This window comes from Arachis duranensis, chromosome 10 (assembly GCF_000817695.3).
Source record: "Arachis duranensis cultivar V14167 chromosome 10, aradu.V14167.gnm2.J7QH, whole genome shotgun sequence".
In the NCBI taxonomy this organism is placed as follows: Eukaryota; Viridiplantae; Streptophyta; class Magnoliopsida; order Fabales; family Fabaceae; genus Arachis; species Arachis duranensis.
This window is the reverse complement of record NC_029781.3, coordinates 96,763,749-96,782,879: the sequence shown is the minus strand read 5'-3', so window position 1 is coordinate 96,782,879 and position 19,131 is coordinate 96,763,749. Positions and strand designations below refer to the sequence as shown.

At 30.5% G+C, this 19,131-nt stretch overlaps 2 protein-coding genes across 3 annotated transcripts; both read right to left on the bottom strand.

Moving 5' to 3' along the window:
- Nucleotides 1-5,232: 5,232 nt before the first annotated feature.
- LOC107471094 (uncharacterized) lies at nucleotides 5,233-10,663 on the bottom strand. Of its 2 annotated transcripts, none has more exons than XM_052255920.1 (15): nucleotides 10,409-10,663; nucleotides 10,251-10,310; nucleotides 9,797-9,910; nucleotides 9,632-9,719; nucleotides 8,948-9,093; nucleotides 8,762-8,863; nucleotides 8,037-8,108; nucleotides 7,862-7,961; nucleotides 7,504-7,586; nucleotides 7,202-7,279; nucleotides 7,002-7,100; nucleotides 6,861-6,911; nucleotides 6,713-6,786; nucleotides 6,583-6,624; nucleotides 5,233-5,504 (listed from the first exon to the last, which is right to left on the bottom strand). In XM_052255920.1, the coding sequence occupies exons 1-14, from the start codon at nucleotides 10,640-10,642 to the stop codon at nucleotides 6,618-6,620; spliced, it is 1,308 nt and encodes a 435-aa protein (XP_052111880.1). In that variant the 5' UTR covers nucleotides 10,643-10,663; the 3' UTR covers nucleotides 5,233-5,504; nucleotides 6,583-6,617. The 2 variants fall into 2 exon arrangements, with proteins under 2 accessions (XP_052111880.1, XP_015946028.1); XM_016090542.3 differs by having other exon boundaries at nucleotides 6,713-6,769.
- A 5,882-nt stretch (nucleotides 10,664-16,545) lies between these two features.
- Nucleotides 16,546-18,791, bottom strand: LOC107471038 (uncharacterized). Its single transcript, XM_016090481.3, has 3 exons — nucleotides 18,631-18,791; nucleotides 17,737-18,184; nucleotides 16,546-16,842 (listed from the first exon to the last, which is right to left on the bottom strand). The coding sequence occupies exons 1-3, from the start codon at nucleotides 18,789-18,791 to the stop codon at nucleotides 16,546-16,548; spliced, it is 906 nt and encodes a 301-aa protein (XP_015945967.3).
- Between the last annotated feature and the right edge of the window lie 340 nt (nucleotides 18,792-19,131).

Genomic DNA, 19,131 nt, shown 5'->3' with positions numbered 1-19,131 from the left:
CTTGAGTTTTTCGAAGACTCAGTTTTAAACTATTTTATCACAGAGCATTTGTATAAGAAGTATTTTCCGCCCTCATTATCCACGACTACCTAAATCTGTGGATATATACCTGTCTCACCTCATCCCGTCCAGTCTCGGAGCCTAATTGATTTATAGTTTCCTCTTCAGAAAAACTTAGATAAAAAAACTGAACTAAACTTACTAATAAAGTTTTAAGGGATGCTCTAGTGTAAAGATGAAAGTTGGTAAAGATGTAAAGAGAATTTGTCTCTTGTGCTTAGAAGCGGGACACGTGGGAGTTTGGTTTCTGTAACAGAATAGGTTGTGGGGGGTTGAGATTTGGAGGAGGCTTAGAAGGCTTTGATGTGGTAAGCTTAGCCGGTAATTAGTGAGAGTTATTGAAAGAAGGTTGGATGGGTGGGTGGGCCATTTTGGCTATGGGCTTTGGTGGAAAAAGGTTTTCGGCCAAGGTCTCCAAAAAAAAAAGGTGTATTAATGCGAAGAAAGGAAAGTATTGTCTTTAGGGGTATTTGCGGTGCAGTTTGGATTGGTTTTGAGTAAAAAACTCATCCGATCCGAATACTAATTTTACTTGCGGTGCAGTTTGAATTAGATGCTTTTTTTAAAAAAAATCTGACCCGATCCGATTCAATTTCAAGCGGTTTGGATTGGATTGGATTTGCGGTTTTATAAATTAAAAAAATTAAATACATATAACAAGTCTCAACATCAAATTTTAAATAATCAACAATGACATAAAAAGTCTCAATAATATCTTAAAAAGTCAACAATAACATAACAATATAAATAAAATTATAGGTTAGTTAAAATAAATAAATAACATTTTGAACATAAAATATTTATTAAATAATAATAATACATGAATAATATAAAATATATAAAAATTGAACAAGTTATAAATATAATTGTAAATATAATAATAAAATAATAATGTTATAGCATATTGTGCGGTTTAAATTGGATTGCATCGGTTATGATCCCATTAAAAAAAGACAAATTAAATAAAAAATTAATCATAGGTATTAATAAAATCATAAACGTTGGTGTTCATACCCCGACCCAACACTAAGACACAGGTCCAAATCAAATAAAAAAGTCTAACCCATAGGTTGGCCTCCCCACACAACCGACCTCCTCGGAAGAGGTCAGATTCGACACAGGCCTCACCTCAAGGAAGTTAGGATCAAAGGTTAGCTAGCAGATAAACACTTGTTCAAATAAGTAACTGCCCATAAAATCTCTCAACCCACTTCTAGGGGCCATATCTCAACTTCTCTAAGATAAAAGTACGGTTATCCTCCTTAAAAGGTGGAACTACTCCAACGGTGGTTATTGGTTCACCACTATAAATATACTGATACCCCTCAGATATCTCTAAGTTCCAATACTCTCTTAAGATCTGTTTATACCCCTTGCTGACTTAGGCATCGGAGTGTCTTTGTAGGTACCACCCCCATTCCTTCATACGCACAAGTCGGACAGAACAAAAATACGATGTAAAAAAAATCCGAAATTAACATTTACGTTAATACTTAAAATTTTTAAAAAAATGTAACATATTTAATTAAATACTCTTATATATATAATTTATATTTCTTATTTTTAATATAAAATATATTTTGTTAATTTTTATATGTTATTTTTATTTTAATAAATAAATATTAATTTTATTATAAAATTAATTAATAAGATGATTCAAATATCTAAATTAAAATAATAGGATAATATAAAAAAATTATTTAAGTTGATGTCTACTTTAGTAATTTTTTATTTAAAAGTGATTTTGAGTAGTGTAATTCAAACAATATTTATTTTACTATAATTCATTTTGATATAAAGATGGTCAAATATAAATCACTTCAATATAAACTTACTTTTTATCAAAATTAAATTTACAAAATCAAATTTATACAAACTCTCATTTATAAACTGTAATCCAAACACACTTCACCAAAAATTTAGTCCATGCGCATTTATTCTTTCTCTTCATTTATTTTGTTCGGGTTCATTTGGGTCATATAACCTTTTTTTGTGGTCAAGGGTCATACAACATAAAGTTACTTAGGGCTTGTTTGGGTGAGCTTTTAAGAAAATATATTTTTTCGAGTTATCTTTTATTAAAAGATGTTATAGAGAAGTAAAAGTAATTTTATGTTTGGATATCTCATGTAAAAAGGTCTTTTTATCTATCAATTATGTTTGGGTATAACAATATAAAAGTACTTTTTGTTTATTTATTACATGAAAAATATCTTTTTTTTAAGGAAAAAAATCTTTTAAAAAAAGATGTAAATTACAGCTTTTCAAAAAAGATCTTTTTTGATTTTATTAGTGCGTTTACTTTTACTACTAAAAATTTGCCAAATACGTTAAAAAATAAAAAAAGATCTTTTTTCTTAACAAAATAATGGCGCCCAAACATGCACTTAATCTTGGAGTATGCTTTTAACTCATTTCTTCCTTTCAACCATGATGCCTTCGTGGCCCACTCATATCCAAGGCCTCATATGGAGTCCATCCAACCCAGGCCCAATCTTTGCACATCCAGACGCTAATTTCCTTTCCGTATAAGTTACTCGGCTTCATGATTGTTTCATGTTATACCGTTCAGCAAACAATCAAAAATGACTCTCTCAAAATATCTGTCAGCACGAGATAACTCCAAAAAGAATATCTGTATCCTCGCATCTGTATCCTATAATTTTCCAAGTTTTAAATATGATCAAGCACTTTAGAATCATAATTAAGTACAAAGATAATTCTAGTTATTCACACCAACCCATAACATAGAAACATAGGGAAGTTTTATAGTGTGAATAGGGATGAACATCTAGAGGTCTGGATCTGATGTGGATAAGTTGTCGCTGGGACGCGTGTGAGAGAACAGGTTCTGCCAAATGGTGAAACCCATGTCAAAAGTTTATTAGAATCAGGTGGGTTCAGACCGTAATGATGGATGGTTAATGCTTAATGACACATGCTTTCGTTTTCGGCCAATGGACTTGGGAGGATGCTGTTTTTTTTATTTTATATAGGCTGGAGTTTTTGGTCTGGCCAAAATATGAAGTTATCCCAGCATTTTATCATTTTTGTACTCGTATATTGTTGCTTCAAGCTACTAAAAAAAGATTGGTTTAGTCAAATATCTATAGTGCCTTTTATTTTTGATCCACACACTGTTTACTAATTATATTTTATCTTTTTTATTTTTTTTAAAATAAAGTTTGTTTTCATAAGATATTTAAAATTTTGAAATTATAACTTATAATATCATTATCATGGTTATTTTAAAAATTGATGAGAAGATATTATCATCATTATTATTAATATTGTGATATTGTCAAGGTGAAGGAGAGGAGAAATTATTATTATTATTATTAAAAGGTTCTGTTCGTATCAATAATTTATTTAAAGTTTTTTATGATTGTTATGATTAGTGTGAAATATGCTAAATGTAATTATGAAGTTTACTAGAATAAATTTAATCTTAAAGATTTAATCTTATTAATGTTAGCATGTTTTGGATATTATTATTACTAATTTTTATACAGTATGATATATTTTATTGTAGTTATTTTTTATTAAAGGAAACAATAATTTATTTAATTAGTCACTGTTAGTAACTTTTTGGGTAATTTACGTTAATAGATTATTTAGACACACTCCTAAAGTCTCAAACTTTTAACATTTTTTTTTTTGTTAGAAAACTTTTAATCTTTTTTGGTAGCAACTTGATTTTTTGGATATACCACTTTGAACATTCATGACTCATATAACTATTAGGGGCATGGACAACTTCATATTTTGGCCAGCCCAAAAAATTTAGTCTATATATATAAAATAAAAAAACAGCATCCTCCCAAGCTCATTAGTCAAAAAAGAAAGTTCGTGCCATTAAGCATTAACTATCCTTCATTAGATTTTTAATCATCTGACACAAGAAACATACTACCTGAACCCACCTGACTTTAACAGCCTTTTGACATAGGTCCCACTATTGGCTGAACCTGCTTTCTCACACATGTCCCAATAGCAGCTCGTCCACATTAGATCCAGACCTCTGGATGTCCCTCGCTATCCATACCATAGAACTTCCCATAAATAACACAAATATACATATAGGCCGGGGGAAGGGCGGGGTGGGGCGACCATTATCCATACCCACCCCATACCTAAATAGAAATAAGCTAGTCTTACTCAAACCCATCACATACTAAGTCAACCATTGAAAACACTTGTTTCCATAGTTATCAAATTCGAATTAGACTGACTCAGTTCGACCAAAAATCTAATAAACTAGATTTTTTAATTGATCTGGACTAACATTCAAATCGTATAAATAAATAAATTGGTCAAATTCAAAAAATTCGGTCAAAACCGACTTAAACTGGAGACCAAACCAGTTCGGTCAGCTTACAGGATGACATCAGCACATATCAATTTCAAAAAAAGACTACTAAAACATAAAAGACCTTGCAACCACTAAACTAAAATACTCTTTAACATTTTAAATGCCTTTATATATATTATAACTTATTAGACATATCTTAATTAATAACTTCATCTTATCTTATTATTTTGTCTTTTTTATTCTAATGAGCAATTTTTATATTTAATTGAATTTTTTATTTTATAATTACTCACCTAAATTAATTATTTTTTAATTTTATATAATTATTAAAAATATTAAATATTGTTAAATATCTCTAAATTAAAAAGATAAACAAAAATATTTTTATTAATTATACCATATTTTTGTTATTAATAATTATATAATATTTATTAATATTAACTCTTTTTTAACATATATTTGATTAACATAATTAATTAATAAATTATTAAAATAAGTTAATTTAGTATAAAAAAATTATTATAAAAAAAATTAAATTTTATATAATTATTTAATTATAACTGAATCAACCAATTCAATTTATAATTCATCAGTTGAACCAATAATCTAATAGTCCAGATTAATTATCAGTTAGTTCGATTCTGATAACTAAGCTCGTCCCAATAGAAGCAGAACAGGGCAGGTCGGCTCGAACTGGCATCCCTAATTATAGCTACTGCTAAATCTTACATGACAACTTGTTTAAAATATTAAATATAGTGTCTTAGTGACAACAATATTCGAGTTTGAAATGTCAAAGAAGTAAAATAAAAAAGTCCATAAACTACCCGTTAAAAGCACTTAAGGTCAAGACAAAACAATTTTTCATAAATTAATTATTATTAGAAAGTATCCGATTCAGTAAACTAATTATTATTAAAATAAAAAGAAAAGCACATAAGAAATTAAAACAAAGAGATAGATAAACTTGTACACTTCCACTTCCTGAGAAGAAAAAAACAACTTGGCCCCAAAATGCAAAGAAATTACCACCGCCAAAAAGCATACAAATGGTATTCACTTTGAATATTGACAAGATTCAAGCTAATGCACCAATCGTAGTTCCAGCAATAAATCCACCTGACCAGGCATTCTGCATTGAAAAATATAAGAAAGAAAAGAAAAAGGAATAGGCATGAAGCTTTTGTTTAAATCATATGCATGAATACTAATCTACTTAAATTACACAGACAACAATTATTTATGGCGTCTAATCAAATTGATTCTTTTGGGTGATGATACAAAAAAGTAAATTTACCACGTTGAGCACGAAAAACTCTCAACCATTTATGATTTCTCTCATCCAACAAGGTGCTTACAAGTAAGCAAAAGATTAGTTACCGTGCAAGACAATAGATATCCAAATGGTGGACCAAAGTTACCAATATAGAAATATATGATTTTATGTGTAAATTATTTTTGTACTAACAACACATAGAAACCAAATATTTAATTAATTTTAAAAATTATATCATTTAATAAATATATACTTATCAACATTGTATATATCGATTTGCCTCTTATATTTTTTTTTTTCCTATAAAATGAGGCGATAAGTTGTCATCTGATTGCTAACAAAGCAACCATGCATTGACCAATTAGGGAGAAGACTTCACATGTCCCATATACCTGAGATTATAATTATCAACATAATCAAAGACTTAAAATAATAATGAGAGGAGTACCCCGAAAAAAAAAACAAGGAGAATGAATGAAGCAACTTTCCCTATCAACCAAAGTACCACGATGGTTGAAGAGCCTTCTCTTTTTAAAAAAAAAAAAAATATATTATAGAGTATATGCTTGGAATACTCTAAGAAGAAGAATCATAGAGCTTGTGCTGTGTTACATAAACACGTCAAATGTGGGGCAACACGAAAGCACAAGTAAAATATATTCAAAAACGGATTGAAGCTTAAGTGAACCTTCATACAAGAATATACCACAAATTACAGAAATGTTCTGAGGCAAGAAAATCAAAACTAGAGATGGGTTATTTGTACTTATTTAATCTCATACACAGAGTCAACATATACCACTCTACTATTGGATAGGCTCCAAGTGAATGGAGAAATGTGTGTTGACTAGGTGCACGAATCAAAATAAGTACAGAACATTTCGTTGACAGGAATTTTGGAAGTTAGGATAATATTTTAGTCAAATGTATTTACCTGGAAATTGAAACCACCAGTTACACCATCAACATTCAGTATCTGCAAAGCATATACATTTAGATTACCAATAGTTATTCTCCACAAGTTCAAATTGTTTTTAAATTTACATAAATAAATAAAGAGCTACCTCTCCGGCAAAGAAAAGACGTGGGCAAATCTTGCTTTCCATTGTGTTAAGTGAAATCTTTCAAAACACAAAAGCTAAAGGATAATTATATTTCTAACCAATGAAAGGGTAGTAGTGAAGAGGATAAAGAGTGAGAGAAGAAGAGAACCTCCGATAAGGGAACACCACCAGCCGTAACAAATTCATCTTTGAATTGACCCTTCATTAGAGGGGGAAAAAACCATGTTATATAAAGGAAACATGATATTATTAACCGTAAATTTAATAGACAGTGATCAGGGAATCTTACCTTGCCATTAACTTCATATATGCATTCCTTTAACAGAGAACTAATGGACATTAATGAAACATTTGAAATAGAAGCCCACAATATATCCCCACTTATGCCCTGCATATGAATAACTGTTATAAATTTTGTGAAGAATTTTCCATTTCTTAAGCTTGAAAAATTAAAACTAACAAGTGAGGACTTGAGGATAACAGTAAAACCTGCTGTTGGAGCACATAGCTCCAAAATCTTTTTGTTATGCCAAACTCAGGAGGACATGAATTGAGCAACTTTTGCTTCTGCAAAGGCACAAGCAAAACAATTTTTATTGAATCAATCCATGTTTTTATTCTTCTCAATGCATAAAGTTGAATAAAAAAATCTAGCAAGAGAAATGGATTGAAAAAATATTACCCAACCTAGCAAGAGAAATAATATAAATAACCTTCAGCATCCAACTAAATACCATAACATGCATGTAGCTTTGTAGAATGTAGAAGTAAGGACTAGATCCACTATTTACCGCAAATTTATGCTTGTGATTAGAAAGAATGGACTTCAAACTTCCAACATGCACATCAGGAACAAAATCCACAATAAGTCTCCCTGGAATCAAATGATACCAATATCTCTGTAAATGGATAAATGGAAATGTATTTTATTCCTAAACACTTTAGAATTGACTACAACTCATGGGAAATGAATAGATTCAGAAAAATTACGTATTATGTGATCGTGAGATATTACACAATATGATTTGTAAATGAATTGTATTTGTAAATTATTATCATTCCAAGCTCTCAGTTCCATACAATAATTCACTTCAATTCTATCATATTCTAAGGATTCCAAATTCAGTAAATGGCACAACTTTCCTTCACCTTTGTAACCCTCACTGAAAAGGTATCGAGCACCCCAAGCAGATAATCGGAGAATAACTGGCCCACTGAGTCCCCAATGTGTAACTAACATTGGGCCAACCTAAAATGTTTCAAAATATTATACATATCTGTTCTTAACTATATGACCAGTGGTAATGATAAAATTAAAGCATACCTGTGTAAGCTGTGGTATATTCCTTTGGACACACTCCAATTTTAACCTCACTTTAACTTTAGGGAATGTAACCTGACAATGAACTAAGAAAATAAATAAAAGAGGAGAAATGTTCAGAAAAGAAGCAAAGTTAGTGAGAAACACTTCTATAGTCACTGGTATAGACAATGAGTTTGGATCCTCAATGATGACCAAGGACGAAAAGAATCACTAGTCTAATGTAAGAGTACCGCAATGACTCATCTTCGTTATTAAACCAGTTTATTAAAATTGAATACACGCAGTGCCAAAATTAGCAAAATCCTGAGTAGGGATGGCATTAAACGAGGACTGTGTAATAGGAGCTACAGAAGGAACAAGTCTCCTCTTGCCTCTTGTTTTGCCATCCACTTTTCTTTAAAAAGGAGCTATCAGAGAAAAATCATTCATAATTCGGTAGACACAGCTTTGTTCACTAGACATCCTGATCGTAATCTAACCACAAGTACAATATTCAACAAATATTATATAGATCATATCAAATTTTTGTGTCACAATTTGTAAACTTGGCTACCTCTCATTATCATGTGGTGTGAGTAGTTTTGTGAAGTCATAGAAAAGGGGAAAATAGCTCAGAAGTGATGCAACGAAAAATGGCAAGCATGCTTCAAATGAAAGTTGCTTTGACCAATAAAAAGCTTGAAAGTTTCTTTAGAATCAGAATGCTTCATATATTAGTACTTTACCCCAGACAACTCCTTCAAACGTAAATCTTCTATTTTAAATGTAAATAAGCTTGGCACTGGATCTACAATTGAATGACCAAGTTGAGATGCAAGAGTATAACCCTGTGACAGACAGAACTTGATTAAGAAAAGCTGATCTTGTTGATGAGTCTTAAAAAAATTATAGAAAAGGTTATCCGCCCCAACCTGTTGACTACTACCAGTAGCAATCAATAGGTAATCAGCTTTAACATGTTCTGCATGATCAGCTGGTTGCTGCTGAATCTCAAGAAGGAATTTGCCACTGTTTGTAACAGATGCTGTTTTTACAATTTTTCTTGTCTGCACATAAACTGATTGAGAATACACAGTTCAGCATTGACAAATTGAACAGATCTAATTTAATTCAAATTCATATAAGTATTGAGACAACAGAAGTGATCAAGGAATATGCAATTTAAAATTGATGAATTGAACGAATCCCCTGATATATATGTGTATATACAAAATATAGATGCAAACTTAATATGTAGCTGACAGACCATAAACTTAATAGTTAATGTCAATTTTACAATAATGCTACGCCTTTGAGAAAACTGAACCTTTGGCTAATATATATCTTATAGAACCAAAAAAACTAGAAACAGAAAAAGCCTCCAGTTCATTAAACATAAAAAACCTGATTCACCAGCCACAAAATTGTTTTACCTAGTGACCAGGATTTAACTTCAGATAAATTATATTTACGCTGTAACAGTGAGGACAGAATTTATTACCACATAAAAAGCAAGTCACAGAATGCTCACAGCACTTAGTGTACAAATGAGGTTTCACTAACCAGAATCTGCATGATGCAAAAAACCAATAGGATTCCTTTCTATGTCAACATACCTCCCCTTTGTTTCACTTCAGACATAAGACAATCAATTATTGAAGAAGAGCTATTGCTAACCGGAAACACCCTACCATCGTCCTCAGTCTACAAGCATTAGTCAGAAATCAGAGACAACCATTTGAATCAGAAACAAGCAGCAAGCAGGGTTTTCAAAGCACAACCTTCAGTTCCACCCCATGAGAGGTAAACCAAGCCATGGTATCCACTGGGCTATGCAAATTAAAGAAAGATCCTCTCAGTTCCTTGTGACCCCTCGGATAGTTTTCTGCCAAAATCTACAAACTAATCATCATCCGAAACATCAAATTACCCTAATAAAGCAACTCAATGCAAGTAGGGGACAATAAAAACAAATATCCTAGACTTAATTTCACAAATAAAGTGGAGTCAAGTTGAATTTCACTATACCTTTTCCTAAGGTGAGTGTTATTTGCCCTAAAATCTACACCGATGGAAGTGACAGCACTAAACATTATTACCCCTCAAAGGAGTTAAGATAACACATAACAGAACTAAATCACCTCCTGTTAATTAATTTTATTACAAAAAAAGAAGAGAAAGAACGGAAAATAGAAACACAATGCTAATTGCTAGAACGGAATGTTAGTATGTTACCATATTGTCAGCACAATGGCCATTTGTGACATTGCATCTGCCTCCTCCAGAAATTTTAACCTACCAACAACAACAACAAAGAGGAAGAATGAGAAAAAAGAAGAAAAAAATGGAGAATTGAGTAGGTTAATAGGATAATCGAAAAGAGAGAGAGAGACCTTGGAGAGAGGGTATCCCTTATCAAAAATGAGAACAGTGAGGTGCGGTGCGAGAGTCTTGGCATGAATGGCTGCATAGACACCAGCAGCTCCGGCGCCAACAACCACCAGCACCTCATGCTTAGAAGAAATGACGGTGTTGCTGGTTTTCCTTTGAGAAGCTGAGAAGAAGCGGTTAGCGGTTACGAAGCTATGCTGCTGACACAATAACAACGCTGTAGCTGCACCTGCCATCGCTTCTTTTTCGTAGGGATATTGGATTTTAAATTGTAATTATTATTATTATTATTATTATTATCAGGAATGGTAGACAAGCAAGTTGTTTTTTTAAGTCCAACAAAATCAAATTTAGCTAAGCATTTCTTACCTATTTTGTTTTTGTTCTCGTATTTTCTTTTTCTTTTTCCTCTTCTATTTCCGTTATGATCATCGTTGTCCTTATTATTACCATCTTCTCCTCTCTTTATTTTTTCTTCTCCTTCTTTTTTTTTCGTTTTTTTACTTGTTTAAAAAAAATTAAGTAATACTTTTTGTTAAACATACTAAAAAATTAAAAAAGATTTTGTTTTCAATTTAATGATATATAAACAATTTTTTTGTTTACGTTTTTTTCTTTCTCCTCTTTTTTATTATTACAATCATTATTATCTTTTTTTTCTCAGTTTAATATCACAGAATTAATTTAACAAATAACAATTATTTTTAGTTAATAACACAAAAATTTGTTAAAAATAACACAATTTTAATAAATGACAAAATTTTTTTAAAAGAATCACAAATACAAAACTTTAATTCACTCAATTAACCAAATGCATTCAAATATATTTTAAAACTAAAAATTAATCAATTTATTATAAATGATAAAAAAATGGCTACAACTCTTATATGCGAGTTTAATATAATTTAATTAGTTTAACGATAAGAAAAATACATGATTTAGTTTAAAATGATACAAAAAAAATTTTATAAATGACACCAGAAGTTTTTAAAAGACTACAAATTAAGAATTTTTTGATAACACTTAAATATAGGTGTTCGGCATTAAATATAGGTGTTCGGCTTGTTCATTATTAGATTAAAGTTAAAACATAATTTTATAGTTTCATATCAAACTCCCAAATTGAAAGAACACTCAATTTGGGTCTTCATCATCACAGTTAACGAAAAAAATACGTTTTTAGACATCTAAATATTTATTCAGAAGATAAAACGTTCTCTTACAATTTTAAATTACATAATTGATCTTCAACCATTTAATTTTCTAATCAAATTAGTCCTGCTAACATAGTAGATATAGAATTTACGTAGAATTGGTTCGATCAAAATTGTAGTATTAATGATGTTAATGTTGATGGTTGTAGAAAAAATAATAATATGACGAGATAAATGTTTCAATAGAATTAATAGAAGTAGAACTTTTGATAACGAAGACGAGATAGTTGAAAATTAAAGAGAATTAGAAAGTGAAAAGTGCTTTAGAAAAGAGAGTATAAACCAGAAACTTAGAAAAATTATATTGAAAATGTGAATTAAATTTAAGTTCAACAATAATCCAACATGTCTTATATAAAAGAGATTAAACTATAAAACTTACGTAAGACTCTAATAAACTCTCAAAAACTAATCACTAACTAATTACAGCTAGATCAACAAATTAAACTTATATATGCATACGACTCTAACAAACTAAACCAGAGCCACTCTAATAAATTTACACATTGATCAAATTATTACTTCATCTTGACACGTAGTTCTTTAATTAGTTTAATATCACACTTTGTCCTCATTACGCTTCCTCGAACTTAGAGAAATTTTGGAAATTACCTTGAGTTTGGATTTAAATTTTTCGAAGAAATTAGTCATCAATGACTTAGTAAATATGTCAGCCACTTGATCAACAGCACTTATATGCACCACCTTTAGTTGATTTTAGTTAACTCTCTCCCTAACAAAGTATAAATCGATCTCAAAATGTTTGGGGCGGCTGTGTAATATTGGGTTTACTGCAAGAAGAACAGCGCTGATATTGTCACAGTAGAGAACTGAAATGCCTAATGATGATATGTGAAGTTCCTTGAGAAGGTTTTGAACCCAAATTAACTCAGTATCCGCAGCAGCTAGCCCCATATACTCATCTTCAGTGCTGCACCTGTTGACCGAAGCCTATTTCTTACTCGACCAAGCTATCAAATTGAAACCCATGTAGACACAATAACCACAAGTTGATCATCTGTCATCAAGATCGGATGCCCAATCAGAATTTGAGAAGGCAAACAAGCGAAAATCAGTGCTAGATTGAAAAATTAATCCCTGATGAATTGACCGCTACAGAATATTTTCAAAGAATCCACAAGGTAGTTGATGTACTCGCTGATATCGGACATCTTCTTTCATTAGATGAGCATATCACTGCTGTTACTGATATGATAGCATCAGTGAAGAGTATGCCATGTATATATTATCAATCATGACAAGATCTGGTGTAATTTCACTAATTAAAGCAGAAGGCTTGCTTCTGGCACATGAGGATATGTATGAAAGGTTTAGAAAATCTCAACTTGGCCCTCTTGTAAAAGCTAATTTTACAAATCTTACTCAAATTTCACATATTTGATCAAGCATTTCAAGCCAATTCGGGTCCCGTTATCATCTCTCAATCTTCATCAATCCTGCCACCACCTTCTACCTTCCACAATCCTCGAGCTTACCTTGCCACTCCTGTCTTAGATTCTACTTGGTTACCTGATATTGGTGCAAGTCATCATGTGACAGCCGATTCATGAAATTTATTGACAATCTCGGAATATAATAGTCCTGATCAAATCCTCTTGGGTAATGGTTCAGGTAATAAGATTTCCAATGTTGGTTCATCTTTTCTTGTTTTTTGAGATAATCATGATGCATTTATTTTAAATAACCTATTGCATGCTCCTGATATAGCCCAAAATCTTGTTAGCGTCCAAAAATTTGTAGTTGATAATAATGTTTATTTTGAGTTTCATGCTAATGTGTGCTATGTGAAATCTCAAGAAACTCAAAATTCTGCTCAAGGGAGCTCCTAGACATGGCATTTATGAATTTGAAAATGTAGTTGTTACCAAAAATAATTAATCACTCCTATTTCAGCTTCTAATTTTCCTAAAGCCTTTGTTGCTAAATGTAATGAATATTTCTTATGGTATAAAAGGTTTGAACATTCAGCCCCAAAAACTGTAATATCTGTGATAAAACACTATAATCTGTCTCCACCTACTTTAAATTCAATAAAGACACCATTTTGTGATTCTTGTTATATGGCTAAGATGCATTTACTCCCTTTTCAATTAGATTCATATAATTATACTACTCCGTTAGAGATGGTTTACTCCGTTAATTTTTCCTTTTCAATTAGATTTTTTTATTCTCTTTATGATATGAGAGTATGAATCAGAAACGTAGAAGAATTGTATTGAAAATGTGAATTAAGCTTAAGTTTAATAATAACCTGACATGCCTTATATAAGAGAGATTAAACCATAAGACCCACGCAAAACTCTAATAAATTTTTCGAAACTAATCACTAACTAATTACAGCCGAACCAACAAACCTATACATACACAAAACTCTAACAAACTAAACCTGAGACACTTTAACAAATTTACATGTTGATTAAGTTATTGTTTCATCTTAACACATAGTTCTTTCAATTAGTTCAATATCACACTTGTCCTCGTTAAAAATAATAGTGATAGTTGGTACAGAACTTTGTAAATAAAATATCGTACATATTATAAACAAAACCATCACAAATTAATTTTTAATATTTGATCAATTTTTTAATGAAGAGCAATGCTAGGAACTAAAAGGGTATTAGCAAAAAATCATCCAAATACCTTTGGATGAATTCAAAATCTCTATGAGTTAATATATATGGATGTTTCTTCTGCTAAGTATCAGAATGTTTCTTTTTCATACTAAATGGATGTTCTTTTATATATTTTTCTAATTTTTTTGTATTACAAATGTGAATGTCTCTATTTCTTTAAGAATTTTATTTTATTTTTAAATTTTATAGATATTTAATTATTTTTGCTAAAATATAATTAGATGTTTCTTTTGTTAAGTATTTGGATATTTTTTCATATTAAATGAATGTTTTTTTTATAATTTTGTAATTGTGTAGTTTACAGTCTCTTTAATTATCAAAACGGTACCTAATATCCCAAAACGCAGAGAGCAACATCCTCATATAAACAATGAAATCAACTTTCTCCCAAATATTGCAAACAAAATTATCAACCGTCTAACTACAGAAATCTCAAATCTGATTAATCTTCAAGCTCAATAATTTTCACAACTGATGAATCACCAACCTTCTGGCAAACAACAACTCAGACATGCGGCTTTATAATGCCGAAAGTCTTGCCATGGTCTAAAGCAATTTTTAAAATTGATTCCTTTGCTCCACTTTTAGATTCAGCCTACAGATAGATTACACAATCAAAATTAGTTCACAACACTAAAGCGCAATAACAAATCGTCCACCATGAATTCCATGAATTTTTACAATTAAATAACTTATGGGATGTTGATGATCGGCCACATAGGAAAAAGGCCTCAGGGTTTGAAGGGGGTGGTTGAGGAGTGAAGATGAGAAGATTTTGTCGGTGACAAAGTCGAAGATGGACTTTGTGTTGAAGCAGTTATCTTGGATGCGCTTGTTGAGGGCGTCACAGAGAGCATGGAAGTCGCCGGCGCTTCCAGCAGCATTGGTGAGAGAGAAGGGTTTGTATGTGTGATTATTGGAGGTGGGTAGGTTAATATAAAAGAGAAGAGAAAGGTTTTTATAGTCTTTAATTAGGTTTACCTAATTAATTTTAAATTTTTTAAATTTTGAATTTAAAAAATTTAAAATTCATTATTAATATGAATTAATGTGGTTTTGTTTAATTTTTGACTAATAATCTTTTAGTTCCATATACTTTTTCTTTTAATGAAAGGTTCGTATTGTTCTCTCAAAATTATAACGAAGAATTGTATTGTCCCTTTTTTTTTATTAAGATAAAAGCAAAATTGGGTGTTAACTCTTTAATAAGATTATTATTATTATTTATGGAATTGTAACTTTACTCGTCTATTCTTAATAAACTAGATATTTTCTCAACGCTTATAAATTGTAACAATAATTAGTTACAATAGTGACAAAGAATTCCTAGCTAGTTTATTAAGTATTACATTTTAAAAAAATAAAATCAATTTAATTGTATTATTACATCCGAAATTGTTGAGTCCTTCAGCAACATTGAAGTTTTGGTATGCTTCTGTGTAGTTAGAACCGATGCTTGATAATTGTTGCCTTTGACTTGTAGTTTTGATTCAACAAATATGCACAGAAACAAAACCTTGGAACATCCAACTGCAAACACACCTCTAATCTCTTATGTCCTTATTCAGCTGATGTGTGATTTTAGTCAGTGAAGATAAATTACTGTTAGTACTAAATCAAAATTTGTGGTGGATGTATGAATATTACAAAATTCGGTAAGAAAAAGTGTACGAAATCAACGTTTATTTAATTAGTCAATATTAGTTAAGTTTATTTTATATTTAGGGTTAAGAATTATGATGATTTAGAGTTCGAAATTTAAGATAAATAAAATTATTTTTAGGTGAAAATTCAGGTTCAGTCGACTTTACGTGAAGTTGATAATTGAGAGTTATTAGATGATTTGACTAATATTTTCATCTAACGGCTTTCACCTATCAACTTTACGTGAAGTCAACTGCACATGAATTTTCACTAACTTACGCAGAAGTAAAAAAATAATTTGAAAATTAGAATTATGAAGCACTAGCATTTAGGAGACAATAATATTGTTATTAGTAGAAGGTCAAATTCTTAATGTTTTGACTTTTTCTATTCTATTTGTATGCATAGAATGAAAAATGTAAGTTTACAATGCAAACACTAACAGACCATTAACTACATACACTAATGTACAAAGGAAAAAAGAAATATTCAATAGTAATAAATAACCAATTCATCGAGACTTAAAAAGAAAAAGAAATTCCAGTGAATAATAATTGTCGACATACATGTCATTATGTCAATAGAAAAAGGGAATTATTTATTTATTTATTATTAGAGAAAAATAGCCTAATTACCTTGGAATGTGGAAGGAACCACCACAACATGCATGGCATTTTTGATGGGAGGTAGATGCAAACGAAGGGGATAGAGTTTAGAATTCAATGGATTACGACAACACACAAGAATATCATCAAGCCCTGTTTGCTGCTTCATATGCTCCTTCAATTCCTCCACACTTTTTCCATAGAAGATGAAAGATTCCTCTTTACTTCCCTCCCTCACTTCACCCTTTTCATTGCCAATACCATAATATATAGTCCTTCCCTCTTTCGGAGATAGAAAACTATCATAATTATTATTAAGCTACATATACAAAACAAGCTAGTTAATATAAGTTCATGTGTTTGTTATTCATGCATATAGAAAATAAAAGGCATTTTTTGAAATTTTGTTTGGTAAAATATATTTTTTGTTCTTAATATTTGTAATTTTCTTTAAAAACAATTCTATCGTTTAATTTCATTTAATTTTATTTTTAACGTTTTCGATTTGTTTAATTTTAACATTTTAGATGGACAATTTTAACATAAATAAAAAATATTAAGAATAAAATTGAATGGAATTAAACAGATATTTTAAAAAAAATATACTTTATGGCTTTTGTTTTTTTCAAAACTTGACTATCTTATTGTAAATGTTATATGCTTTTTAAGGTAGATTTATATAGCATTGATTGTGTGGCAAGCAATATCAACTAAATGTTGTGAATAAATATATAATTATTCATTTAGTTTTTTCTATTAATTTAAACTTTTAAGACAAATAATTTTATGTTGATAAAAGACCTGCATTTTTAAATAAGATTTTGGATGTTCAATAGAAAAAATAGGTTGGAATATAATTAGCTAGTAAAATGCAACTCGTCATATATTATTATGAAGCTTAATTTAAAAAGGAAAAAAGAAAGAAAGAAAGAAAGAATAAGCATACACAAAATGTACTCATCTATATTAAAGGATGAAAAATCTGTATGTTCAATACTATATGTTGTAATTATTTTTCAAATACTTTTATGGCACACAGTTTTCCAATTCCCTCTATGCAATGATTGATGATTAATTTTAATTAATAAACTATGGTGATGCATACTTTCTTGTTATGTAGCAAAATTGTAATGTTAGTTTATATATGAAATCAATAACATTTCATTATGAATGCAAAGGTTATTATTAATTAATCTTAATTCAAGGGACAAACCTCTACTTTTGGAGACCAAATCTCAATTTTGCTACTATGGTCACTCCCTGGAGAAGTAGTGGCGGAACTAATCTCCGTTGGCGTTAGGTTTGGAGAATAATTTGGAGTAGTCATAGGGGAAAGTCTACTAGGTTTAAATTTAGGGTTTTCATGGCCTTGCATTTGAAGCTCAACTATCTCCACATCCCATAGAACCCAATTCGCGGTTGCGGTTCTATGTGGGACATCATGAGTAATGGTGTTTCTCCATGGCGGCAACCCTCCGTTGCCCCGTAGAAACCGGCCGTAACGCGTCCGGAGCCTTACCTGAACCCCCTCTCTAATGGGTTCCCACTCTATAGAGGAATCCAACCTGTTTGGTAATGTTTGAAACACTTTCTTGGCAGTGCTCTTCAAAAGGAATGGCACGTTTGATGCTGTCAAGTATTTCCCATAACAACTCTTCAACCTAGAGGCATAAAATTTGCAATAATCTTTAGAGAAATAATCATATGTTATTCATTATAGAAGTTACATCAATAATAGGTTTATGTAGTGTTTCAAATTGTACTGTTGTAGTATGCAATTAGATTGATGTGAAGTTAATATTTTATGATCATTTTTAGTCAAATATATTAAAATGTTTAACTTTCTATGTACAGGTGAATTTTTACCAAATTTCAATAACAACATAAGGATAAAACTCAAATTAGAGAGAAAGAAAATACGAATTTTCATTATATTTATCAGCGAATATAACGATTTTACCTTATTTTATTACAATTCAATAGTATTAGGAAAGTTGCAATAATTCCCACCATTGCAACTACCATAACAACAATTTAAAACCTGAGGTTTATATTTATTATAAATTGTTCTTAAACATTTTCCAAATGAATAATCTAAAACACACACCTTATGGCGTCACCAGTTTCGGCAATCTCCACGGTCCATAAAGCATTCTTGTAGGTGCCATTGCGATCTTGGTAAACAGTTTCTTCATCATCATCTGCTAACATAAATTTGTCATGGTAGCTCTTCAGCCGAATAACATTGGCCTTTTTAAAGAACTCCATGCTTTCGTTATCTTGGAATAATGATGATGATCACCAAAAATTGATGTCTCTCTATATATAATGATGCAAAGAATTAGATGTAATAGAAGGGGGAAGGAAATGAGAGAACAAAATAGAACAAAGAAAAAAAGTGTTTGTATTTATGACATGTTAGCTAACTTCCAATCAGAACAATATTAATAAAAATAATAATAATATAATTATGAATGGGCTATTCTAAAATGGATCAAAAAGTTTGTTACAAGAAGAATGTCACCTGTAGCATAGCTAGAATTTGTTGTGTTTGTTATGTCATAGAAAATAGATAATCAAAATCATGTGGAATTGGACAAACGGTTTC